Here is a 20834-nt window from a genome sequence, read left to right on the forward strand (position 1 = left end):
GCCGCCGCTCTCCTCCTACTAACTTTGGCCCTCCGGCCGGCACCGTCTGCAATGGTCAGCTCTCCGCCCGGAGCCTGCGGACCAGCCGCCTTCTAACCCCTCCTGCCGCGGGAACAGCGCTGCTCTCGTCTCTACTAACTCGCTCCTTGCTTTGTGTGTGTCTCCTTCATCCGGGAAGCCAGATCGGTAACCTGAACGCAACACCTGTGCGTCTTTCACGCTCTCTGACCAGCAGAATATTTTGGAACTTCCTTTTTACCCCTGCTTTCCTCACACACGTTTTTTTTTTAGAGGGGTCCGTGTCCCTGCTGTTTACTTCCTATTTAAATTGGAATCTGTACACTTTAAGCTTTCTGCTCATGGCTTGGTTGTGCTCTTTTATGCCTTAAATTATCTTTGCAGCATTTTTGACTCCTCTGCTGAAAAAAAATAAAAATCCCTCAAGAAAACTTCCAACAGCAACTCACAGCAAACTAAGCAGACAAAATGGGGGGAAAGGAATCTCTCCAGTGGAAATACTTGCTTCCCCCAACTTTCACTCTGGAAGAGACTGCTTAGGGCCTCTGGAGCCCGGGCTCCTGCCGGCGGCCGCGACCATCCTGCCTTCTGCCCAGCAGGGGGCGTGCTGCGGGCCCTCCGGGCCTCCTCGCCCTCCTCTTGCCCGGCACTTATGTTGTGTCCTCAAGCAGAAAGGTTGCTGTGGTGGGTTTCTCCCCCATTTTGTGGCTTCCTCACTATCCTACCCAGCTGTTTTCCTACACGGCAGATGGCCTGACCTCTAACACTTTTCCTAAAGGCATGCGTGAGAGAATAGAACTGTTCTAATGAGTGTATGTTTGATCGCTTTATAAATTTTTAAATACATTTCCCTAAAAGGGTCTGTGTCTCTCTTTATGAAAACAAATCTGGCTTTTGCATGTCTCTCTAATTTTCTCTGGACTTCTGTTAATGCCCTGTTTGGGTTGATGTGGCCTTCTCTTTTCTTCCTATTTGTTACATATTTTGTTAAACTCAATCTTTATATTTAATTGAGGAAGAAATTAGGAAATGGGTCTTGGTATACTTATTTGTCCTTGACTTTTATTTGCAAAAATAAGTGGTCCAGGCAGGCGTCTGCTGCAGTGGCTGTGACCCATGTTGTCTTTGTGGGTGCCTTACAATGACCTGGCAGGGTAGCCTGGCCCCCAGTTGGGTCTGAAATGCTAGGAAAGCAGGTGAGCGCCTTCAGCCAGAGGAAAAGAGGCAGAGGTCCGCAGGGGTGCCATGCCTGTCCACATCTGAATACTTGGGAGGCAGGCATGGCCTTACAGCTGAGACCCCTGCAGATTGGGGAATTAGGCTGGGGAACTGCTCCCGAGCTCCTCCTCACCTGGACACTCCCCTCCCACGGATGAGGAGTGCTCAGAGTCTGTGCTTCAGAGTGAATCTCAGCTGCTCCGACTCAGATGCCACGCTGGTCCCCGGGCCGCCTGAGAGCACACCCAAATCACCGTCAGCCCCCGGCTCCCTCCCAGAATGCCCTGAGACAGAGGCACAATCACAGGTGCCATATGTTTCAGCTTTAAGCTGCAAAAGTTGCTTCTCACTTTTTCTTAGGTGGTAGGTCACCTAGAAAGGGAGATTGCCAGTGTTTTTGATTGAGTCAGAGTGCCGTACAGAAATGCCCTGGAAGGCCAGGAAGACCACTAGGGGCTTAAGTCGGGATGTGAACATGTCCTCTAGGACTCTTACATGTTCTGGTTAAAAGGAACTGTTGCCCTGCCCCATTTCTACCCAGTTGAGTCATCTTATCCTCCTAGTGGGTCAGCAGTGACCACCTTCCTTCTTGACTACTTCCATGGAGCTGTCTGCAGTCACAGCTGAGCAGCTGTGCCCAACACATCGCCTGGGTTTTTGCTCCTTTCATGGGCACCTTCTGGAAAGTTCTGCTGAGAGCAGGAGTGGAGTGGATGTGGACCAACCCACATGGTGACTGTGCCTGCCCCCAAATGTGGATGCACAATCTGTCTGCACCTGCCCACCTGGCAGCGGTAGAAGTGCACCCCTGCCTTCGTCTCCAAGGCCAGATGGCCCACACAAATGCCCAACCCCTGTTCTGTAAGGGGGTGATAATTGTGCCAGCTGGGAAGGTGGCTTCGACAACTAAGGGAGACAGATTTTAAATGACTGATACTTAGCTTGGCACATAGGGGGTGTTCAGAAAATACTAATAGCAATTATCATTGTGGCAAAATTATGAGAGAGCTTGGGATGCTCTGTGGCCAAAAGCAGCTGTGCCACGTAAGTTGCTTTTTGTTTGCATTTTCCAGCAAATTTGGCTTTGTGATCTCAAAACTATCGGGTGTTGCTATATAAGTCAGAATAAAGTACGTGCTAAAAGAATAAAATGGCATAAATGAATATGCACAGGCCGTAGCCTAACATGGACAGCATGGGGACCCAGGAGAAGCAGGAATCCGCAACAGACTCTCAGCTGAGACAGAACTGAGACAGAACTAGACAGAACAACTAGAGCTTGGCACCCTGCTGCATTGGGGCCAGAGTCCTAGCTCCGCACCCCGGAATCCTCCGCACACTGGCTTGTTAACGGCGGCCCGCCCATCTGCTTCCGCGCATCTTAACACCAGCTCAGTAGCCAGGGCTGACGGGCACGTGGCAGGGTTGGCTGACGGTTGCAGCCATGCCACCTGGGAGCTGCCCTGGGCACCCGAGAGCCCAGCAGAGGCTAGCATCCTCGGAGCCCGGGGGACCCGCAAGCAGCCAGACGACATCATTGGTGGGAGCCTCTGAGGACAAGCTACCAGGAGCAGGGCTCGATGCCCTCTCCCGCATCCCACCTGTTAATAGGGGGCATTGTGCAAGATGTAGCTCAGGATGTGCCCGTGGTGTCCGCTTCCTCCTCCTCTCCTGGAACAAAAGGGTCACTTGGTACATCACAGCTGGGGACAAATACTGCCATTTGCCATTTGTGTTTCTTCTCAGCAGCTGACACACTCAGCTTGTGGGCCTAGGTAGGTGGCCTTAAGAAGCGATCTGTGTTTTACTCTTGCAGTCTTGCCTCATTGAGTTGCTGAATATGTATTGGGTGTCTGCTACGTGTCCGTCACCGTGGTGGACCTTAGAGACACACGGTGAACCAAGACACTGGGCCCTGCTAGGACTCCAGAAGAGAATAGGTTTTCTCATGCCAAAGGCTGTTCCCGGAGCTTGAGTCATGGGGCCAGCGGTGTCCACAGCTGCTGTGTAATCTTTTGTTCCTGTGGCAACAGCACCTTCGGGACAGTTGAGTCGCGCAAGTTCAGGGCCGCTCACTGAGGGCCACATACAGCAGGCAGAGTAACTGTCCATGAGAGCAGAACAGCGCTGATTCCCTTTTCAGGTGTTCCTCGTTCTTTTCAAAGGAGAAGGAGGTAACAGTGATGAGGCCTGTCAGCGGCTTGTGAGGATCCTTGGACATGCGTTCTCGGGGAACGTTTTCTCTGGCAGACTTAGGGTCGCTCCATCATCTGCTGGGTCAGTGAGCTGAAGAGCTACTCTCCGTGGCCTTTGAATGTAATAATACTTTTTTAAATGAGCCTGGCAGTCCCAGTGACGAGGCAGCATGGCATCCACAGGAGGACTGAGCCGTTCCTGGGAGGGTGCCAGGAAGATGGGATAAAACAGTGGAGGAAGTTCCCAAAGCCAAGTGTCGCCACTGCAGTGATGGAATCTAGATTGTTGCTTGCGTTGCTTTCTAGAGAAATCCTGGTTTTTAATTACCCAAAAAGAGGCACAAAGATAAGTAAAGAGCGTGGAGAGGAGAGCAGGTGCCTCTGTGTCTGGCTGGTGACAGCTCCGGGCCGTCACGCTGCGGCGCGCTGACAAGCGAGTTCCTGACATCAGATCTTGTTTCAGTTCCCCTCTGCCTTTTGTTTTGGTCTTTCCCGCTCCAGAGTGAAAGTAGCAGCAGTAGCAACATCTCCACCATGTTGGTGACACACGATTACACGGCAGTGAAGGAGGATGAGATAAGCGTCTGTCAAGGAGAGGTCGTTCAAATTCTGGCCAGCAATCAACAGAACATGTTTCTGGTGTTCCGAGCCGCCACTGACCAGTGCCCCGCCGCCGAGGGCTGGATTCCAGGCTTCGTCCTGGGGCATACCAGTGCAGTCATCATGGAGAACCCCGATGGGACTCTCAAGTGAGTCCCCGGCAGGCCAGCCGAGGGCCAAGGGGCCTGCGCGCGAGGGAAGCCTAGAGGCCCTGGGAGGCGGGAGGCCCAGTGAGAGAGCAGCGTCGTTGTCTGTCGGGGCGAGTCATCTCTGCGCACAGTGTGGAGCCCCTGAGTGAGGACGGGGTAGCCCTTCATCTCTCAGACTTGTTCTGACAGGCTCTTTCAATAACCTCCATCTGCAAACAGACAGCCTTTTTAAGCTACTAGGGTATTTACAATCGTACTGTAGTCTCCAAAGGTCTCGGGCTGGGTTGAGGCTTCCCCAAGGACCTCTAACTCCTTCCCTGGCTCTGCGGAGGGTGCAGCCGGGCAGATGCCCTTTCCGGGAGCTGCCGGTGAACATCTGTGTGGTGCCATCACCATCGCGCCTCACCTCTACTAGAAGGGTCATTCAGTTAAGAAATGACCAGTTTTGCTGTATTAAATTTTGTTTTATTTTGTTTTGTTTTTAAAGATTTTATTTATTTGACAGAGAGAGATCACAAGTAGGCAGAGATAGAGGGGGAAGCCAGCTCCCTGTGGAGCAGAGAGCCTGATTGTTTTGTTTTATAAAGAAAACTGAATTCAGGTGCTGGTTTAAAACCCTGCCCTTCCCTGAATCTGTTTGACCTGGGGTAGGGATCAGCCCAAACCAGCAGACCCAAAGGCAGTGTGGCAGTGGTCGTGCTCCTCTCCAAGCATGGAGGATCCTTGTCTGGGTTCGCAGCTCAGGCTGGCCGGCATCCCAGCACCACCCTGCACCTCCGGGTTTGGACCTTGCAGTCCCACAGGGAAGGGGGCCTTGAGTTCAGGCTACAGAGAGCCTCTCCTCAATCCCTTTGTCCTGTTTCTCCTTGATAGGCATGTTTTATTCTAGCACATTGTTCAAGATTACCATTTTGTACTTTGTTTTTTCAAAGAGTGTTTTGGGTCCTTATATTAGGGTTCTCCAGAGAAATAGAACCAATAGAAGAGTAGGAGAAAGAGATATTGTGTGTGTGTGTGTGTGTGTGTGTGTGTGTGTGTGTGTGTTCCAGGGAGGAAGCAGGTAATGTAAGGAATTGGCACACACAGTTACGGAGACTAGGAAGTCGGAATCTGCAGTGAGGGCCGCAGGCTGGGGACCCATTCTGCTGGAGAATTGCCTCGTGCTCAGGGAAGCCCGTCTGTTTGTTCTACTCAAGCCTTCAGTTGATTGGAGGGAGCCTCCAGTGTTGTGGAGGGAAGTGTGTTTTACTCTACCAATTAAAATGTTAATCCCACCCAGAAACACCCAGATCAATGTTCGATCACATTTCTGGGCACCCAATAGCCCAGTTAAGTTGATACATAAAATTGACCATTACCAGCACTTTGGTATTTTTAATCCTCAAAAGTGAAGAGCTGCTTTCTCTTCTGATGGTTGAGACCCACAGGCGGGTTTCCCTCAGCGGAGCTCACTGGTGCCAGGGAGCCTCAGTCACCCCAAATCCTTAAGTGGGCTACTCAGCTTTTCTCTAAGGCTTTCAGGAGTCGCTTGCTGAACACTGGAAAGATGTTCACACTTACCAACATGTTATTTTCCCCCTAGGAAGTCAACATCTTGGCACACAGCACTCCGTTTAAGGAAAAAATCTGAGAAAAAAGATAAAGACGGCAAGCGGGAAGGCAAGTTGGAGAACGGTTATCGGAAGTCGCGGGAGGGGCTCAGCAACAAGGTATCTGTGAAGGTGCGTATGAGCATCTCCGGGAGCCTAGGCCGTCCCTGCGGGAAAGCGTCCAGGCTGGTGGCAGCCCAGAAGCCCGCCTCATTCATTCCGGGGGCAGTGGCAGGGCTGGCGGCGGCCAGGAGCTTGCATCATTCATTCCCAGGGCAAGGCTGGTGATGGCCCAGGACCCTACATCATTCATTCCCGGGGCAGTAGCTGGGCTAGTAGCGGCCCACGTCGCGGGCCTGGCACCTGGCCTCACTTGCCGCCATCTGCCTCCCAACATCACCTCCCTGCCCTGTGGGCAGCTCCCGCAGCGCTTTGTAGAGGGCTGGCGGGGACGGTCCTCCCAGCACAGGTGCGCATGCGCGTTTCCGGTAGCCGGGTACCTGCGTCGCTGATCAGTGCACATGTAGCTTACAAAGAAGGCTGCCAGCCGCCCTGGTGATGCAGAGCCCAGGTTCTCCCAAGTACACAATGTGAAGCAGCTGTGGCACAGACTTCCCCAGTTGCTTGCTGCGCACTGCTGGGAAGTGACTAGAGGCTGGAGACCCAGGCTCACTGGCTTTAGCACATTTCCTCGTGCTTGCTTTGGTCAGCTTTATTCCCGTCAGACTGCCTTAAACCTAGCTGGGGGTGGTTGCTTCAACAACCCTAAAGGGAACACAAGGGCACTGTGGGTCAGGGCACTGGCTGCTCTTCAGAAGGAAGGGGCCCAGGGACCAGCCGAACCCGGCCCACTGGATGAGGAAAATGGACATTTCTGAGTTCAAGAGGCTCTTTTGTGTTTGTGGGTAGCAAAACAAAAATTCGCTGAAATTTGTATGACATGAGGCTTTTTGAAAGCGTTTAAAGGCAGTGAAAATGTGCTCTATTTTGAGACCCCACAAAAGTCAAGTTGTATTCCTGTTCATCTATAGCCTGGGCATTAAAGTACCGTATCTCAAAGCAGTTCATGTTTCTGGCCAACATCTGTGTGCTTTTTCCCTTTCAGCTTCTCAACCCCAATTACATATATGACGGTGAGTTCTGTTATCTTATTCCTCTGCTTTTGCACAGTGTAGGGTCTATGGGGCATGTTGTAGAACGCTGGTGCATAAGCTGGGGAGCAGGTTTTCTGGGGTACTAGGGCATGGGCAACAACTCGTTCTCATTCTTGTTGGGACTGGTGGGTGTGGGAAGGGAGCCAAGGGTGACAGGTGTCAGTGACTCCTTTCTCTGGCAGTTCCCCCAGAATTCGTCATTCCCTTGAGTGAGGTCACGTGTGAGACAGGGGAGACCGTTGTTCTTAGATGTCGAGTTTGTGGCCGCCCCAAGGCCTCAATCACCTGGAAGGGCCCTGAACACAACACCTTGAACAACGACGGTCACTACAGCATCTCCTACAGGTGAGGGGGGATCTCTCTGGCAGTGAGCATGACCTCCGTCCACTGTGACCACCACAGTCCACCCCTCACTTACCCTCTGTACCCTGACGCTGCCCACAAGGGAGCATTTCATACCCGGGTGTGCAAAAAAATTAAAATTCCACTGAAATTCCTTGTCAGTATTCCTCTGTCATCTTCTGTGACCCCAAAGGAGAGAGGGTAGGGGTCGTCACTGGGGGAGCCATACCTTTGTGACTCACAGTGTGTTGTTTTCTGTGTGGCAGTGACTTGGGAGAGGCCACTCTGAAGATCATCGGCGTGACCACAGAAGATGACGGCATCTATACATGCATCGCTGTGAACGACATGGGTTCAGCCTCGTCCTCAGCCAGTCTGAGGGTGCTGGGTAAGCGACACCCCTGAGCCGGGGGCATGCATCTTCCCAGATCCTCAGGTCCAGAAACCCCACCCCTGCACAAACACACTCAAGAGGATCTAAAATATTGGCAGTAAGTCACTTGTGGGACCTTCCCAATGAGAGCTGCAAGTGGCAGACCCCAGTGTCTAGGGTGTCTCAGGGAGGTGCACGGTGCAGGCCACTGACTGCAGGCCCTGGGCATCCGAGCAGCCGGTGCCATCTTCCAGGTTGAAACATGGTGTGTTCCATCCCACAGTGCTCAAAACACATTCTCGTATCTGACTTCTCTTTCATGTAGTGGCTCAGTTGACACTTTGGCTCTGAGGGAATGTCCTATAAGTTGGTTTCTCGCAGACTGCGGAAGGAGAGGAAGGAGCGTGGCTGAGGCCTGTGCAGACTCTGTGCCTCACTGAGACCTAACAGCATCCCTCCTGGGAGCGCAGGGCAACCACAGTAGGACCCGGCGTCGCTCCGGTCTGAAGCCCTTGCTCTGTCCACGGACCAGCAAGGCCTTGTTCTCTCTTCTTGGCCGGACCGTGAGCTCCTGGAGGCAGAACCCACATCTCAGGCCCTCTTAAATTCCCACTGATCTCACTGACCTGGGTACATACTCAGTAGACGACACGTACTGGTTGGTTTGCAGCTCTGGTTTCGCGGAAGCCAGCCGTGCAGTGCAGGGCTGCTGACATTGCCGTGCATTCTTCAGCTGCCCCGGCTCTAGGAAACTGCTTCCAAAAGCAAAAATAAGAATCTGACCTGAAAGGTGTATTGAGTCCGGGAGCGCCCTGTGTGTAGACAATGAACAGAACTGGCTTAGCATTTTTATCCCATGTGTCTTCACCCCAGCTATTTTAATCTCATTAAACCAGAGAAAGGAAATGATCTGATTCTTGGATCATGACACAAGGAAGAAGGAGAATCTTGAATTTAAAAGGGAAGAATTGCCAGTGTTCTAATTTGTGAAAGATGTCACAGAAACTATGCAGGTGATTTTTGCTTTGTAAGAAATCAGTAGCAGAAGCTAAAGGAGCTTAGGACGGTAGAAGACTCCCACCTTGGAGATGCGAGTGGGAAAATAATGGGAAAGCAAGCGTGTGTTTATTTCTGTCCCGTGAATCCATCCCTTTTCGTCCCAAGTCCCAGCCTGCGGTGTGTATTCGCGCTTCCAGCACAGGTCAGGTGCTCGGTAGCCGCGTGTGGCTACCATATTGGACAGCGCAGGCCTGCAGACTTCTTCCCAGGAAGCACCACATAAACCAAGTTCAGGGGAGATGCTGCTCTTTTTGCAGGTCCAGGGAGTGATGGGATCATGGTGACCTGGAAAGACAACTTTGACTCCTTCTACAGTGAAGTGGCTGAGCTTGGCAGGTAGGATATAAAACCCAGGGCCCCTCCCAGGAGAGCAGAGTTTATGACCTAACTCTCTGTAAGAGTAGACTGATAAGATTAGCAGGGAATTTTGCCACCAGTTAGAAGTTACATGAATTATATTTGAAACATAATCTGTAATTGCCTTTTGATACTAAACATCGAGGGAGTAAAGATGTTTTCAGCTTGGGTTCCAAGAGAGAATTAAGGCCTAATGCCATAAGCCGTCTGCTGATGTGTTGACTTAACCCTCCTGCTGTGCCTCCAGGACTGTGCTAGCTCTGTCCTGTCCCTGGGGAAGTCAGAGGAGAGTCGCTCAGACCTTTTTTGGTTGACATTTAATTCTCTTGGGGAGTCCCAGTTGAGAAAGGCTGAATGGGATTTTCACATTGGAGATGTAGATTAGAGGGGCAGGGTGCTTCCTCCTGCCCAGAAAAAAAGAGGCTGGTTCCCTCCAGAAGGGGCAGCCAGGCCTGGGGCAGTGGCTCAGAAGTGTCCTCACCCCCAGGCAGGCTCCTTCTGACTTGGCCCTGCTGCCCGTCCACACAGCACTTCTCCACGTGCAGGGTCATGACCCATGTGGCGAGAAGGAGGTCAAAAGCTGAGCTTGTCTCTTTTAAAAAGCTTTCCAAGAAACTGCCCCAGCAGTAGCCTCCTGCAGTCCTGTGGCCACAGTGGCCGTGCGCCTCCAGGTACCTGCTCACCCGCTGGTGTGTCAGGCTGACACACCCTCGCTTACCCCTGCTGCACCAGACACACACTTACTGTCACTTCTGACATATGTAAATGATCAGGCAGATCTGTTGGTTTCTCCTGGCCTTAGCTGGCTGGGAACCTAGGCCTCTGTCCACATAGACTTCCACACTGGGCTTCCTCACCTGATGGCGGAAGCATTTTAAGACAGCAAAAGCAGAAACTGCAAAGCCTTTTAAGGCCCAACCTCAGAAATCTGCAACCACACTTCCCCAGCATTGTGTGGGCCTGCAAAACCCACTGGCCAGGCCAGATTCAACACCAGAGAAATAGACTGTGCCTCTGTTTGGGAGGAGTAGCAAGGTGGTATGGCCATTTCAGCATTTATCTACAGATTTACCTCTATTCCTTGCTGTCCCGGTGCTCCCAGAGTCATCATCGGTAGTAGGCTCAGACTTGAGGTCCAGGACCCTATCATCGAGGTCAGATCAAGTTGCTGCTGAGCTTCTTGGGACGGTTTACTGGGTAGAGCTTCAGAGGCCGTGGGCTATCAGTGGGTGACCAGACCCACACATGCATCCCTCCTGAAAGGGCGGGGGCAGGAGGTGACTGGAGCCACCATGTGCAGCTCAAGCTTTTTGATGTGGTAAGGAAGGTTTTCCATGAGAGCAGAGGTGGGGGCTGCCTGGTAATCCTCATGGTGTCACCTCAGCCACATCCAGAGGTCAAGAGGGCATGTGGCCTAGCCAGGTGCAGGGTGAGGAAATGGAGCCTGCCTCTAGGAAGGAGAAGACAAGGTCAGTGGCAGAGGGGCTCAGAGACTGGCAGGCTCCCTCGGGGTCACTGTGAGCCACTGCTCCTCCACAAGTGCCCAGGGAGAGCTGGGCCTGCAGACAGGCCTCCAGTCCATTTAGGTTAGCAGAGTCTTTTCTTTGTGACATACTCAGAGTCCTCTGAAAGTGACCTTCTCAACCTGTTTTCCAGGGGCAGATTCTCTGTCGTTAAAAAATGTGATCAGAAAGGAACCAAACGAGCGGTGGCCACTAAGTTTGTGAACAAGAAGTTGATGAAGCGTGACCAGGTCACCCATGAGCTTGGAATCCTGCAGAACCTCCAGCACCCACTGCTTATTGGCCTCCTTGATACCTTCGAGACCCCCACCAGTTACGTCCTGGTGTTGGAAATGTGCGTACGCACCCACTGTCCTCCCGTTCGTAAGCCTCAGCCTCGACCTTAAGTGATTTTACTGTCGTTTGTTCTCTGAGACAGACAGAAATCAGGATTTCAGGATCTATATCTCCTGTAGTGTGTGTGTATGTGTATGTGTGTATGCCTATTGTCAGAAAACACAGTTCTAGAGCTTTCCAATAATGGTGGAAAGAAGTAGTCTTCAGCACATGCTGTTCAAATGAGGGAGCAGTGCACCCAGCATCAAAACACCTCAGTACCACCCGGGTTCCCAGGCTCTCCGAGGGGCCAGGCCCCTGAAGACTCCTCCCCTGCAGGAGGCACTGCACGGCTGCTGGGGGCCTGGGAGCCTCATGGCTGCTGAGTGGGCTCCCTGCTCATGTCTGATGCTTCGGGCCTGCAGTCCTGCCCCTCAGAGCTCTGGCCCACTGCAGGATGGTCGTAATGGGAGAGTGAGATGCACCTCTCGCAGAGAACATCCTTGGGAAGGGGGGTGGGCCTCTGGCCAGAGCAGTCCCCAGTCCCATGGGGCTCAGTGAGCTCAGTGTGCCACCCCGCTAAACAGCGCACTCACTCTTCTAAGGAGCAAGTGTGAAATCTGACGCAAGAGCTGTGATCCTCAGCTGGGGGCCGTTTGCCTCCCCCCAGGGGACATTTGGCCGCGTCCGGAGACTTTTGTGGTGTCACAACTTGGGTTGGGGGTGCCGCTGCCATCCAGAGGGTGGAGGTCAAGGGTGCTGCCCGCCATCCTGCAGGGCCCGATGGGCCTGCGGCGGAGAATCACCTGCCCCCAAGCGGGCACCCGGGTTGGGAAGCCCACCCTAGAACATTCCCGCCTCTCTGAAATATCTTGGCATTGAGCTGTGTTTAAAATCTGTTCTGTTCTGGCTGGAGATGCTGGGTGTCTGACAGCTACTGCTCATTCGGGGATTTTTTAACGAGAACTATCCTAAAGTCCTCGTCAAAAGTCAATAAGACTTAAATTTCTGGCTGAAAATTTTAAGTGTGTTCAGCTGCCATTTCTTCTTAGTGGAAAACTGAAGGGTTTAGTCTCACCGTACTGGTACTAGGATTTCTTTTCATAACCGATTTCTCCCATCCAAGTACTGACCAGGCCTGACCCTGCTTAGCTTCCGAGATCAGACGAGATTGGGCGCGTTCGGGGTAGTATGGCCATAGGCTCATAACCGATTTCTACCAAATTCTCCTCAGTTCCTCTTTGTTACCGACAAGTGACGGATTTTCCATTTAGTTCCTGTTCCACAGACAGCGGGCAGCGTAGCCCGGTTTTCAGAGAGCCTGGGGCCAGAGCGCCTGCTGCAGTGCTGGCCTTCCTGGGCGGCTGCTTGGCCTTGGGAAGGTTGGCGTGAGGATCTAGTGAATTGACACTAAGCGTTTAGTCCCTGGCCCATGGGCAGCGCTGCCATCAGTGGCTTTCCTGTGTCAAAGTCATTGACCGTAGGAAGCCTTTCGAGTCCAGCATGAATCCCTCAGCGTCCTTGCTCCCGCTTCAGGGCAGCGGGAGCTCTGCGGGCATTTTTATCGAAGGCACAGTTTCAGATCCCAGGTCCCCAAACTGGCGGCGGCCGCAAGCTGGGGAAGGGCAGCCCTCCAACCCAGGTCATGAGTGAACCCGAGATCGAGAGCAGCGGCAGCAGGTGTTACTTAGAAGGGTGTGGGCCGAGGTCACTAACTGGTCCCAGCTCCCCTGTGACTGGTTGTTTCCAGAGACACCCGGGAAAAGCACAGCGGGAACTTGGGTAAATGTCCAGACCCCGGAGGCGTGCGGGACAGCCTGTCGGGCTGTGGAATGCCCAGGCAGCAGCTCCCAGTGGCTGTCTTCTCAGCACACCTTGAGGTCTGCCTCTTTGCTTAGGTTACCTCATGTGGCCTTCCCTTTGCCCGTCTTACAAATGACAGAACGAAGGCTCAGGGAGGTGTGTCACTTCATTCCGTCCTACAGCAGGTGCCTGCAGAGCGCCCCTTCCTCCCCCCTTCCCCACCGCCTCTGAGGGCTGGGCACCCTTGTTCCCCACTCACATCCATAACGAGGTTGACCAGCAGTCCCGCTCTCGATACAGTGGTGCCCGTAGGCAGAGGTGTGCTCCTGAGGCATCAGTCCAGTAGGACGTTAACAGCGGGCGCGGACAAGCTGTTTGTTGCCTCTAAAGTGACCCGGCACCGTGATGAGTGTTGCACACGTTCCTGCCTCCACAGGGCTGACCAGGGGCGTCTCCTGGACTGTGTGGTGCGATGGGGAAACCTCACCGAAGGGAAGATCAGGGCGTATCTGGGGGAGGTTCTGGAAGCCGTCCGATACCTTCACAACTGCAGGATAGCACACCTGGACCTGAAGGTTAGTGGGGCTCCTGGGGCCAAGGCCAGCATGTCTGACCATGGCCCAGCCACCTGGCTCTCAGGGGCCTCCTCCCAACCTCCCAGTGTGTCCACTGCGCCAGGCCAGGAGGCGTGGGGGGATGGCGGACAAACAGGAGGAGGTGGGTAGTGGGAACCCTGATATCTAATCTCCATTTTTAGGATTTTGCTCTCAATAATATAAACAGTCAGCAAAGTATAGGATAAACATTTGAGATCTTCACACATTTCATGAAGTTCCAGAAAGTTCCTCTGAGCTTTGTGAGGCTGATGTGGGACTGGGTCAGTGGTAGCTGAGAAAGGAAGGTGACTTTTACTAGTAGAGGGAGGAGTGCAAATGAACGCCCAGCTTCCTGAGCCAGCATTCTTCAGCACGGCGCCTTCATGCTCACTTGCCAGGAGGGCTGTCTGCAAGGAGGGGGTGCCATTCCCTCTGTGTCGTGCCTCCTCCTCCTCCTCCATGGGCTGCACGCTCAGAACCACCTCCCGTCTCGCGTGGGATGCTTTCTTCCGGTTGACTTCGTTGATTCCTGGTGCGCATCCCGCGTGAGCTTGAGATAGGGATCGATGGAAATGACCATTGTCTTACCCTGTCTTCTAGCCTGAGAACATTCTGGTGGATCAGAGTTTGGCCAAGCCAACGATTAAACTGGCTGATTTTGGAGATGCTGTCCAACTCAACACGACCTACTACATCCACCAGTTGCTGGGGAACCCCGAGTTTGCAGCCCCCGAAATCATCCTTGGGAACCCCATCTCCCTGACCTCGGATACATGGAGTGTCGGAGTGCTCACATACGTGCTTCTCAGTGGCGTGTCCCCCTTCCTCGACGACAGCGTGGAGGAGACCTGCCTGAACATTTGCCGACTAGACTTTAGTTTCCCAGAGGACTGCTTTAAAGGAGTGAGCCAGAAGGCCAAGGAGTTCGTGTGTTTCCTCCTGCAAGAGGACCCTGCCAAGCGTCCCTCGGCTGCGCTGGCCCTCCAGGAGCAGTGGCTGCAGGCAGGCCATGGCGGGGGCAAAGGCGTGGGCGTCCTCGACACGTCCAGACTGACTTCCTTCATTGAGCGGCGCAAACACCAGAACGATGTTCGACCTATCCGTAGTGTTAAAAACTTCTTACAGAGCAGGCTTTTGCCTCGAGTTTGACCTATCTTGAAGTTCTTTCTCATTCTCTTTCACCTGCCAGTCAGCTGTTAATTTGAATTTCGAAGAGAAACACAAACCAACAGAACTGATCAGCTGCCGTATGTTCATCGTGTGACACCGGGCTCCGAGCGAGCTGTGCTCGGCAGCGCCTGGGACTCGGGAGCACGCAGTGCTGGGGTGGAGGACCTTCTCGCACACTCTCGTGAGCGGAGACAGCATTGCTGTATCACAGTCTTTTATTCAGGTTTCTGCAAAAAATAAAAAGAAACTTTTTTAAACGAACATGAATAGAATTTTGCAAATTTAACATTTTCCAAGATTTATTCAAGGAAACGAAATGCCTATGTTCAACCACTGGTGTTCACGAACAAAACAGAGATGGTGGACCCTCCAGGGAGGACTCCCGCTCGTGGTGGCCGTCCCTGCGGCATCGCCCAGAGCTCGGGGTCCACCTGGCTCTGAGCTTTCCCAGCTGCCGGGTCTGTGTGTGTCTCGCTGGGACGCCAGACTGGGCTCCTGAAATGTGCATTCAACCTCAGACTTTTGCATAAAAATAGAATGAATCGTTCTGCTCTGATGAAATGTAGGCCTTACTTGTATATAAGACTGGTCCTGCCTTCAGTCTGTCCTTTCCCTCCCGCCTTCTCTCCTGCCCCCACCCGCTGCCCAGGGCTTCCTCTGGGGGAGCTCAGGGGGCTCTGCCTATCCACCCAGGACATCAGGTTGGGTCCTGTCCTGAGCCCCAGTAGTCTCTTCCCTGTGTTCCCCACCCCTCCAAGCCGTCAATCAGATTGTTGAGCAGTATACAGTCAGATGAAAATACTGTAAATGCACTCATTGGGGTTTGGGGTTTTTTTTGGTTGTTTTTTTTTTTTTTTTTTTTTTGGTTTTATTTCATATCATGTGCAATGTTGTGGCTTTAACATTTTATGCAACTATTTATGAAGACCTCTGTTGTACCTGTAATAAATATATAGAAAAAGCACATACTTCGTACAGTGAGCTTTATGGTTTTGTGCGTGTGTCGGGGGTGGGTGGGGGGAGGGGGTTGTAGCCCTGTGCCATCAGTTCAAGGAGATTTAACTCTTCGTGAAATTTGTCAGTTTTGAGGACTGTAAAAAGTGATTTCATACTCTGAATATAAAACTGGATAATAGGGTAATGTTTTAAAATTTATTATGCTATTATTCAGAATGCCAAAGTATTATTTTTTTTTCCCAAAATCAGTCTGGACATTTACTACTTTTTAGACTTTTTGACGTTCAACTTTCTGTACAGAAATTGGCTGGATTTTGAGCTTTTGGTAAGAAATAAAAGCCAATTAAGCCCTAGCCCCCTCAGGCCGGCATCCGACGTCGGTGTCATTGGCAGAATTCACGCCACGGTGGGGAGGCCTTGGGACATGCCGTGGGGCTTCTGGGCACACTTGCATTTTTCGGGATGTCCTTTTTCCTTCGTTGTGTGAAATGCACAAAAGAGAGCACCTGCGTCCCCAGCTGGCCAGACACCAGAGTCTTGAGCCGTAAACTGGCCTAGTTCAGCTCTGCCGCTTCCAGTGTATTTTATTTATTCCTTTGTTGGGTTTTTGTTTGTTTCTTGTAAAATTGTACAGAAACTTTTTAAAAGAAATTGGATTCAAAACTGGATGTGTATTCGTAACCTCACAACGTTTATTTGTGTATTGTTTCTTTTATTCAGTTAAATTTTTACATTATTTTGCATGTATATTTCTTTGTACAGAGACCTTACATGTTTACACAGTATGATGTGATGTAAATATTTTATTTTGCCATCAGTTATTTTAAAAAATTAAACATATTTGCCTGATTTTTGCGTTAGGCCTTTTATTTAAATTGATCACCATGGAATCGAGGGAGACTGAAAGATTGGCCTCTCCTAGGTCTGGCGGGGAGTCGGAGGGGAGAATGTTCTGGATTGGGAATCCATTATACAGGGCCAGAAATGGGAGTTGGTGAGGGGCCTGCAGATTGGTTCCCAGAACCCAGACTCCAAAGACAGTGGTGTGTAAATCAGATTTCAGGGGTGTGCAGTGGGGCTGCACCTCATCCTGGTCAGAATCGCTGAGGTCCCCCACTTCTCGATGGACACACGAATCGAGCAAAGGGAAGAGCTGTTGCCTCCTGGCCACAGGAAAGCAACCCTAACGTCCAGATGGATGGAAGAACGTGAAGCACTTGGGTTCAAGCGTCCGTGTTCGGAGCAGACCCCCCGGTGGTGGCTGGCCCTCAGCACCTGCCCCAGGAGCCATGGGATCCTGGGGCACTTGTAGAACAGGCCTTATTATTCCTCCGTTCACTGACATCCTGAAAGTCGGGCAGGTGTGAAAGGACAACATTTGCGCCGAGGCCCTAAGTCATGGAGGGCGCGAGAAGCTCATCTACCCAGAGACGGGTGCTGCCTCAAAGTCTCAGGGCTGCCCATGGCTCAGGAGGCTCCCGAGGGCCAGAAACACCAGGTAGGCTCTCCTCCTGCACGGGGCCGGGGGAGTAGCCGCCTCACCACAGTGCAGACCTCAGTAGCGAGACTGGGGCAAGTGGGGGTTTTCTTGTCACCGGACACTTGCTGAAGAAAGTCGTTACGCCTACAGGACTAGCCAAGCATTCCCCCAAGTGAAAAACGGCCTGTCATGATCACTACCTAGATTTCTTTCCCCTTAAAAATCATGATGCTTTGTATTCTGCATGGTACCATTTATAAACCCGTAAAGCTTCCCTTTCAGCTCTAAAGGGAAGAAACGCAGTATTTTAGCAGAACACATGCTGAGCATGTGTTCTTAAATTCAGGATATCAGACTGTCTTAAACCTCTGGAAGGAGAGGTCCTTTCAAATGTACTTTTTTGAGACATGAATTTGTGGCCACTGCCCAAAACAAAAAAACAGAACATTTCCACTATCCCCCAGGGTCCTCATGCCCCTTCCCTGCCAGGGTGATTGCTTTTCTGATTTCAAACGTTCTGAGGTTAGTTTACCTTTGAATTCATGTAAATACAATCACATAAAATGGACTTTTTAAAATCAAGCTGAACTTTACCGTGAGATCACCATAGATGTGCCTGCAGCGATAGATGTCCCCTTTCCTCTGTTCTCCCCTGTGATAATGTCTTGAAAACATGCCACATGTCACAACCAGGATATTGACATTGATGCAGTCAAGATGCAGGGCACCCCATTGCTACCGGGATCCCCACAACCCCTTGGAGCCATGCCTGCCCCACCCTCCTACCCCTAACCCTCCCGTGATCTCTGTCAGCCACTAATCTGGTCTCCGTTTCTGCAATTTTGTCATTTCAAGAACGTTAAATAAATGGAATCATACAGTCTGTAACATTTTGAGATCGATTTTTTTTAGCTGAGCGCAGTTCTCTGGAAAATTCATCCAGGCTGTAGTATATATCAACAGTTTTCCTTTTTATTACTGAGTAGTGTTCCGTGGGGTGGATGTACCATAGCTTAGTTGTTCGCCCATGGAAGGGTGTCTGGAGTTTTTCTGGCTTTTGGGTATTACAAACAAAGCTGCCAAGAACAACGGTGTACAGATTTTTGTATGAATGTAAGTCTCTCTTTCTCTGCCGTAAATGTCAGAGAATTGGAAGATCACAGGGCAATGACAGATTCCGTTTTTTAAGGGTTAGCCAAACTTCTCCAGACTAACATTTGACGTTCCCACCAGCAACGTCGGAGTAATCCAGTTTCTCCAAATCTGCCAGCATTTCGTGTTGTCACTGTTTTTCTATTTAGCCATTCTGACAAGTGCATAGTGATGTTATTGTGGTTTTAAGTTTTCTTTCCCTCGTGGTTCATGGTTTTGCACATCTTTCCATTTGCTTATTTGCCATCTGCTTACCCTGTTCCATAAAACATCCCTTCATGTGTTTTGCCCATTTTTTCATTAAATGGGTTTCTGTTGTTAGGTTTTAAGAGTTCTTTATACATTCTAGATACTAGTCCTTTGTTGGAGATGTGGCTTGCAAATATTCTCTCCCATTTCATCTTTTTTTTTTTTTTTAAAGATTTCATTTACTTATTTGACACAGAGAGAGAGATCCCAAGTAGGCAGAGAATCAGGCAGAGAGAAAGGGGGAAGCAGGCTCCCCGCCCAGCGGAGAGCCCCATGCGGGGCTCAATCCCAGGACCCTGAGATCATGACCCGAGCCGAAGGCAGAGGCCCCAACCCACTGAGCCACCCAGGTGCCCCTCTCCCATTTCATCTTAACAACAGGATCTTTCACAGAGAAATGTATTTTTATTTCGATGAAGTCCTATTTATTAATTCTTTCTTCTGTAGATCAAGCTTTTTGGTGTCAAGTCAAAGAACTTATTTCTTCTTTGATCTAGCCCCAGAGTGAACTTTTTTAACCTAAGGGTTTGTTTTGTTTGTTCGTTGTATGTTTTTAAGTTTTATGTTTTACATTTAAGGCCATGATCCATTTTGAGTTAATTTTTGTATAAGGTGTCAAATTTAGGTTGAAGGTTTTGGGGGTATTTTTTGCCTTCTTGTGTTCTTATTTTTGTTCACATTTTGCAGATTGAAGACCAATTTGTTTTTCAGCACCAGTTGTTAGAAGGCTATTCTTTTGTGATTTTGTCAAAAATCAGTTGCGCCTGTTTATGTGAGTTTGTTTCTGGGTTCTCTATTCTGTTCGTCTAATTCTCTTTCTCCACCATTACCACATAGTCTCGATTACCTTAGTTGTGCAGGAAGTCTTGAAATCAGGTAGATGGTTCTCCCTCCTTATTTTTCCTTTTCAAAAAAATTTTTAGCTATTCTAGTTCCTTTGCATTTCCATATAAATTTTAAAATAGTCCTGTCTACATCTTACTCATATTTTTATAGGCATTGCATTAAATTTGTTTATCGGTTTGGGAGAATTGGTACTTTCACTGTGTTGAGTCTCCTGTGAATACAATATGGTTCTCCATTTATGTAGATCTTTCATTTTTTTCATCAGCATTTTATAGTTTTACAAGTTCTTATATGTGGTGGCTAGAATTATACCCAAGTTTCTTTTTTAAAGCAATTATAAATTATATCATACTTTTAATTTTGGTGTCTATGAATGTATTGCTGTTACTTAGAAATTGAAATTGATTTTTGAATGTTTATTTTTTATCCCTTTCTTCCCCCTAGTAATTTTCTTTATTCCAGCATCTACTTTATCTGACATTAATGTAATCATGCCTACTCTTTTTTCCCAATTAATGTTTGCATGATGCACCTTTTTCCATCCTTTAACTCTCAGTACACCTACACCCTTATATGTAAGTAGATTGCTTATCAACAGCATATGGTTGGATCATGTTTTATAATCCACTGTACCCACCCATCTCTATTTTTAGTTAGTGTATTTAGGTCATTTACATTTAATGTAATTATTAATAAACTTAAGGCCTAAACCTGCCCTTTTATTTTTCTGTTTACTGTTTTTCTGTCTGGTTTTCATTTCTCTGTTATCTTTTGCCTGCCTTCCTATGGGTTGTTCGAACATTTTTAGAATCCCATTTTGCTCTGTACCGATTTTGAATGTGTCTTTTTGTATGGCTTTAGTCATTGCTGTAGATATTACAGTGTGTGTATGTGTGTGCTTGTGTGTAAGACATCACAGTCTACCAGTGTCATCATTTTACCAATTTGAGTAAAATATAGAAATCCCACCTGTCTTTATATTTCATTACCTTCTCCAGTTTATAATTGTTTTAAATAATTCCTCTACTTGGGTTTAGAGTTACATCACACAGTGTTGTGATTTTTGTTTCAATCATCAAACGTGATTTTTTTTAAGATGTTATTTATTTTAGAGAGAGCATAAGCTGGGGAAGGGGTATAGGGGGAGGGAGAGGGAAAGAATCTCAAGCATGAATGCAGAGCCCCACAGAGAGCTCAATCTCATGACCCTGAGATCATGACCTAAGCCAAAACCAAGAGTGGGACACTTAACCGACTGAGGTACCCAAGCACCCCCAACAAAGATAATTAAGATGCCTTGATCTGCCCCTTTGTTCCCGATAATATTTTCCCTGGATTAGAATTCTGAGTTGACAGTTCTTTTCTTTCAGCCCTTGAAAAACATTGTGCCACTTCCTTTGGGCCTTCATGGTTTCTGATGAGAAATCTACAGTCATTCAAATCCTGCCCCAACCCCCCTCCCATGAGGTGTCTGGGTGGCTCAGTTGGTTAAGCTTCCGACTCTCGATTTCAGCTCAGGTCATGATCTCAGGGTTGTGGAATCAAGCCCTGCATCAGGCTCTGCACTCAGTGGGGAATCTGCTTGAAATTCTCTCCCTCTTCCTCTCCCTCTGCCTGTCCTCCTGCTTCTCTCTCAAAGAAATAAATAAATATATATATTTTTAAATTTCCTCCTTGAGGTGTCTGGGT

At 49.8% G+C, this 20834-nt stretch overlaps 1 protein-coding gene across 3 annotated transcripts in view; it reads left to right on the forward strand.

Annotated features, from left to right (window-relative positions):
* Positions 1-16267, forward strand: part of TRIO (trio Rho guanine nucleotide exchange factor) — a 336828-nt gene extending 320561 nt beyond the window's left edge. For 2 of the 3 annotated variants that reach the window (XM_059173670.1, XM_059173669.1), the window contains exons 49-57: positions 3933-4180; positions 5763-5901; positions 6875-6902; positions 7106-7268; positions 7532-7653; positions 8955-9033; positions 10711-10911; positions 13132-13270; positions 13892-16267. In XM_059173670.1, the coding sequence (XP_059029653.1) occupies positions 3933-4180; positions 5763-5901; positions 6875-6902; positions 7106-7268; positions 7532-7653; positions 8955-9033; positions 10711-10911; positions 13132-13270; positions 13892-14440 (1668 nt within the window). In that variant the 3' untranslated portion in view covers positions 14441-16267. Of the gene's footprint in view, positions 1-3932; positions 4181-5762; positions 5902-6874; positions 6903-7105; positions 7269-7531; positions 7654-8954; positions 9034-10710; positions 10912-13131; positions 13271-13891 lie in introns of those variants that run through there. The other variant, XM_059173671.1, reaches the window with a different exon arrangement.
* Positions 16268-20834: the final 4567 nt, after the last annotated feature.

The sequence above is a fragment of the Mustela lutreola genome, chromosome 5, assembly GCF_030435805.1.
Source record: "Mustela lutreola isolate mMusLut2 chromosome 5, mMusLut2.pri, whole genome shotgun sequence".
In the NCBI taxonomy this organism is placed as follows: domain Eukaryota; kingdom Metazoa; phylum Chordata; class Mammalia; order Carnivora; family Mustelidae; genus Mustela; species Mustela lutreola.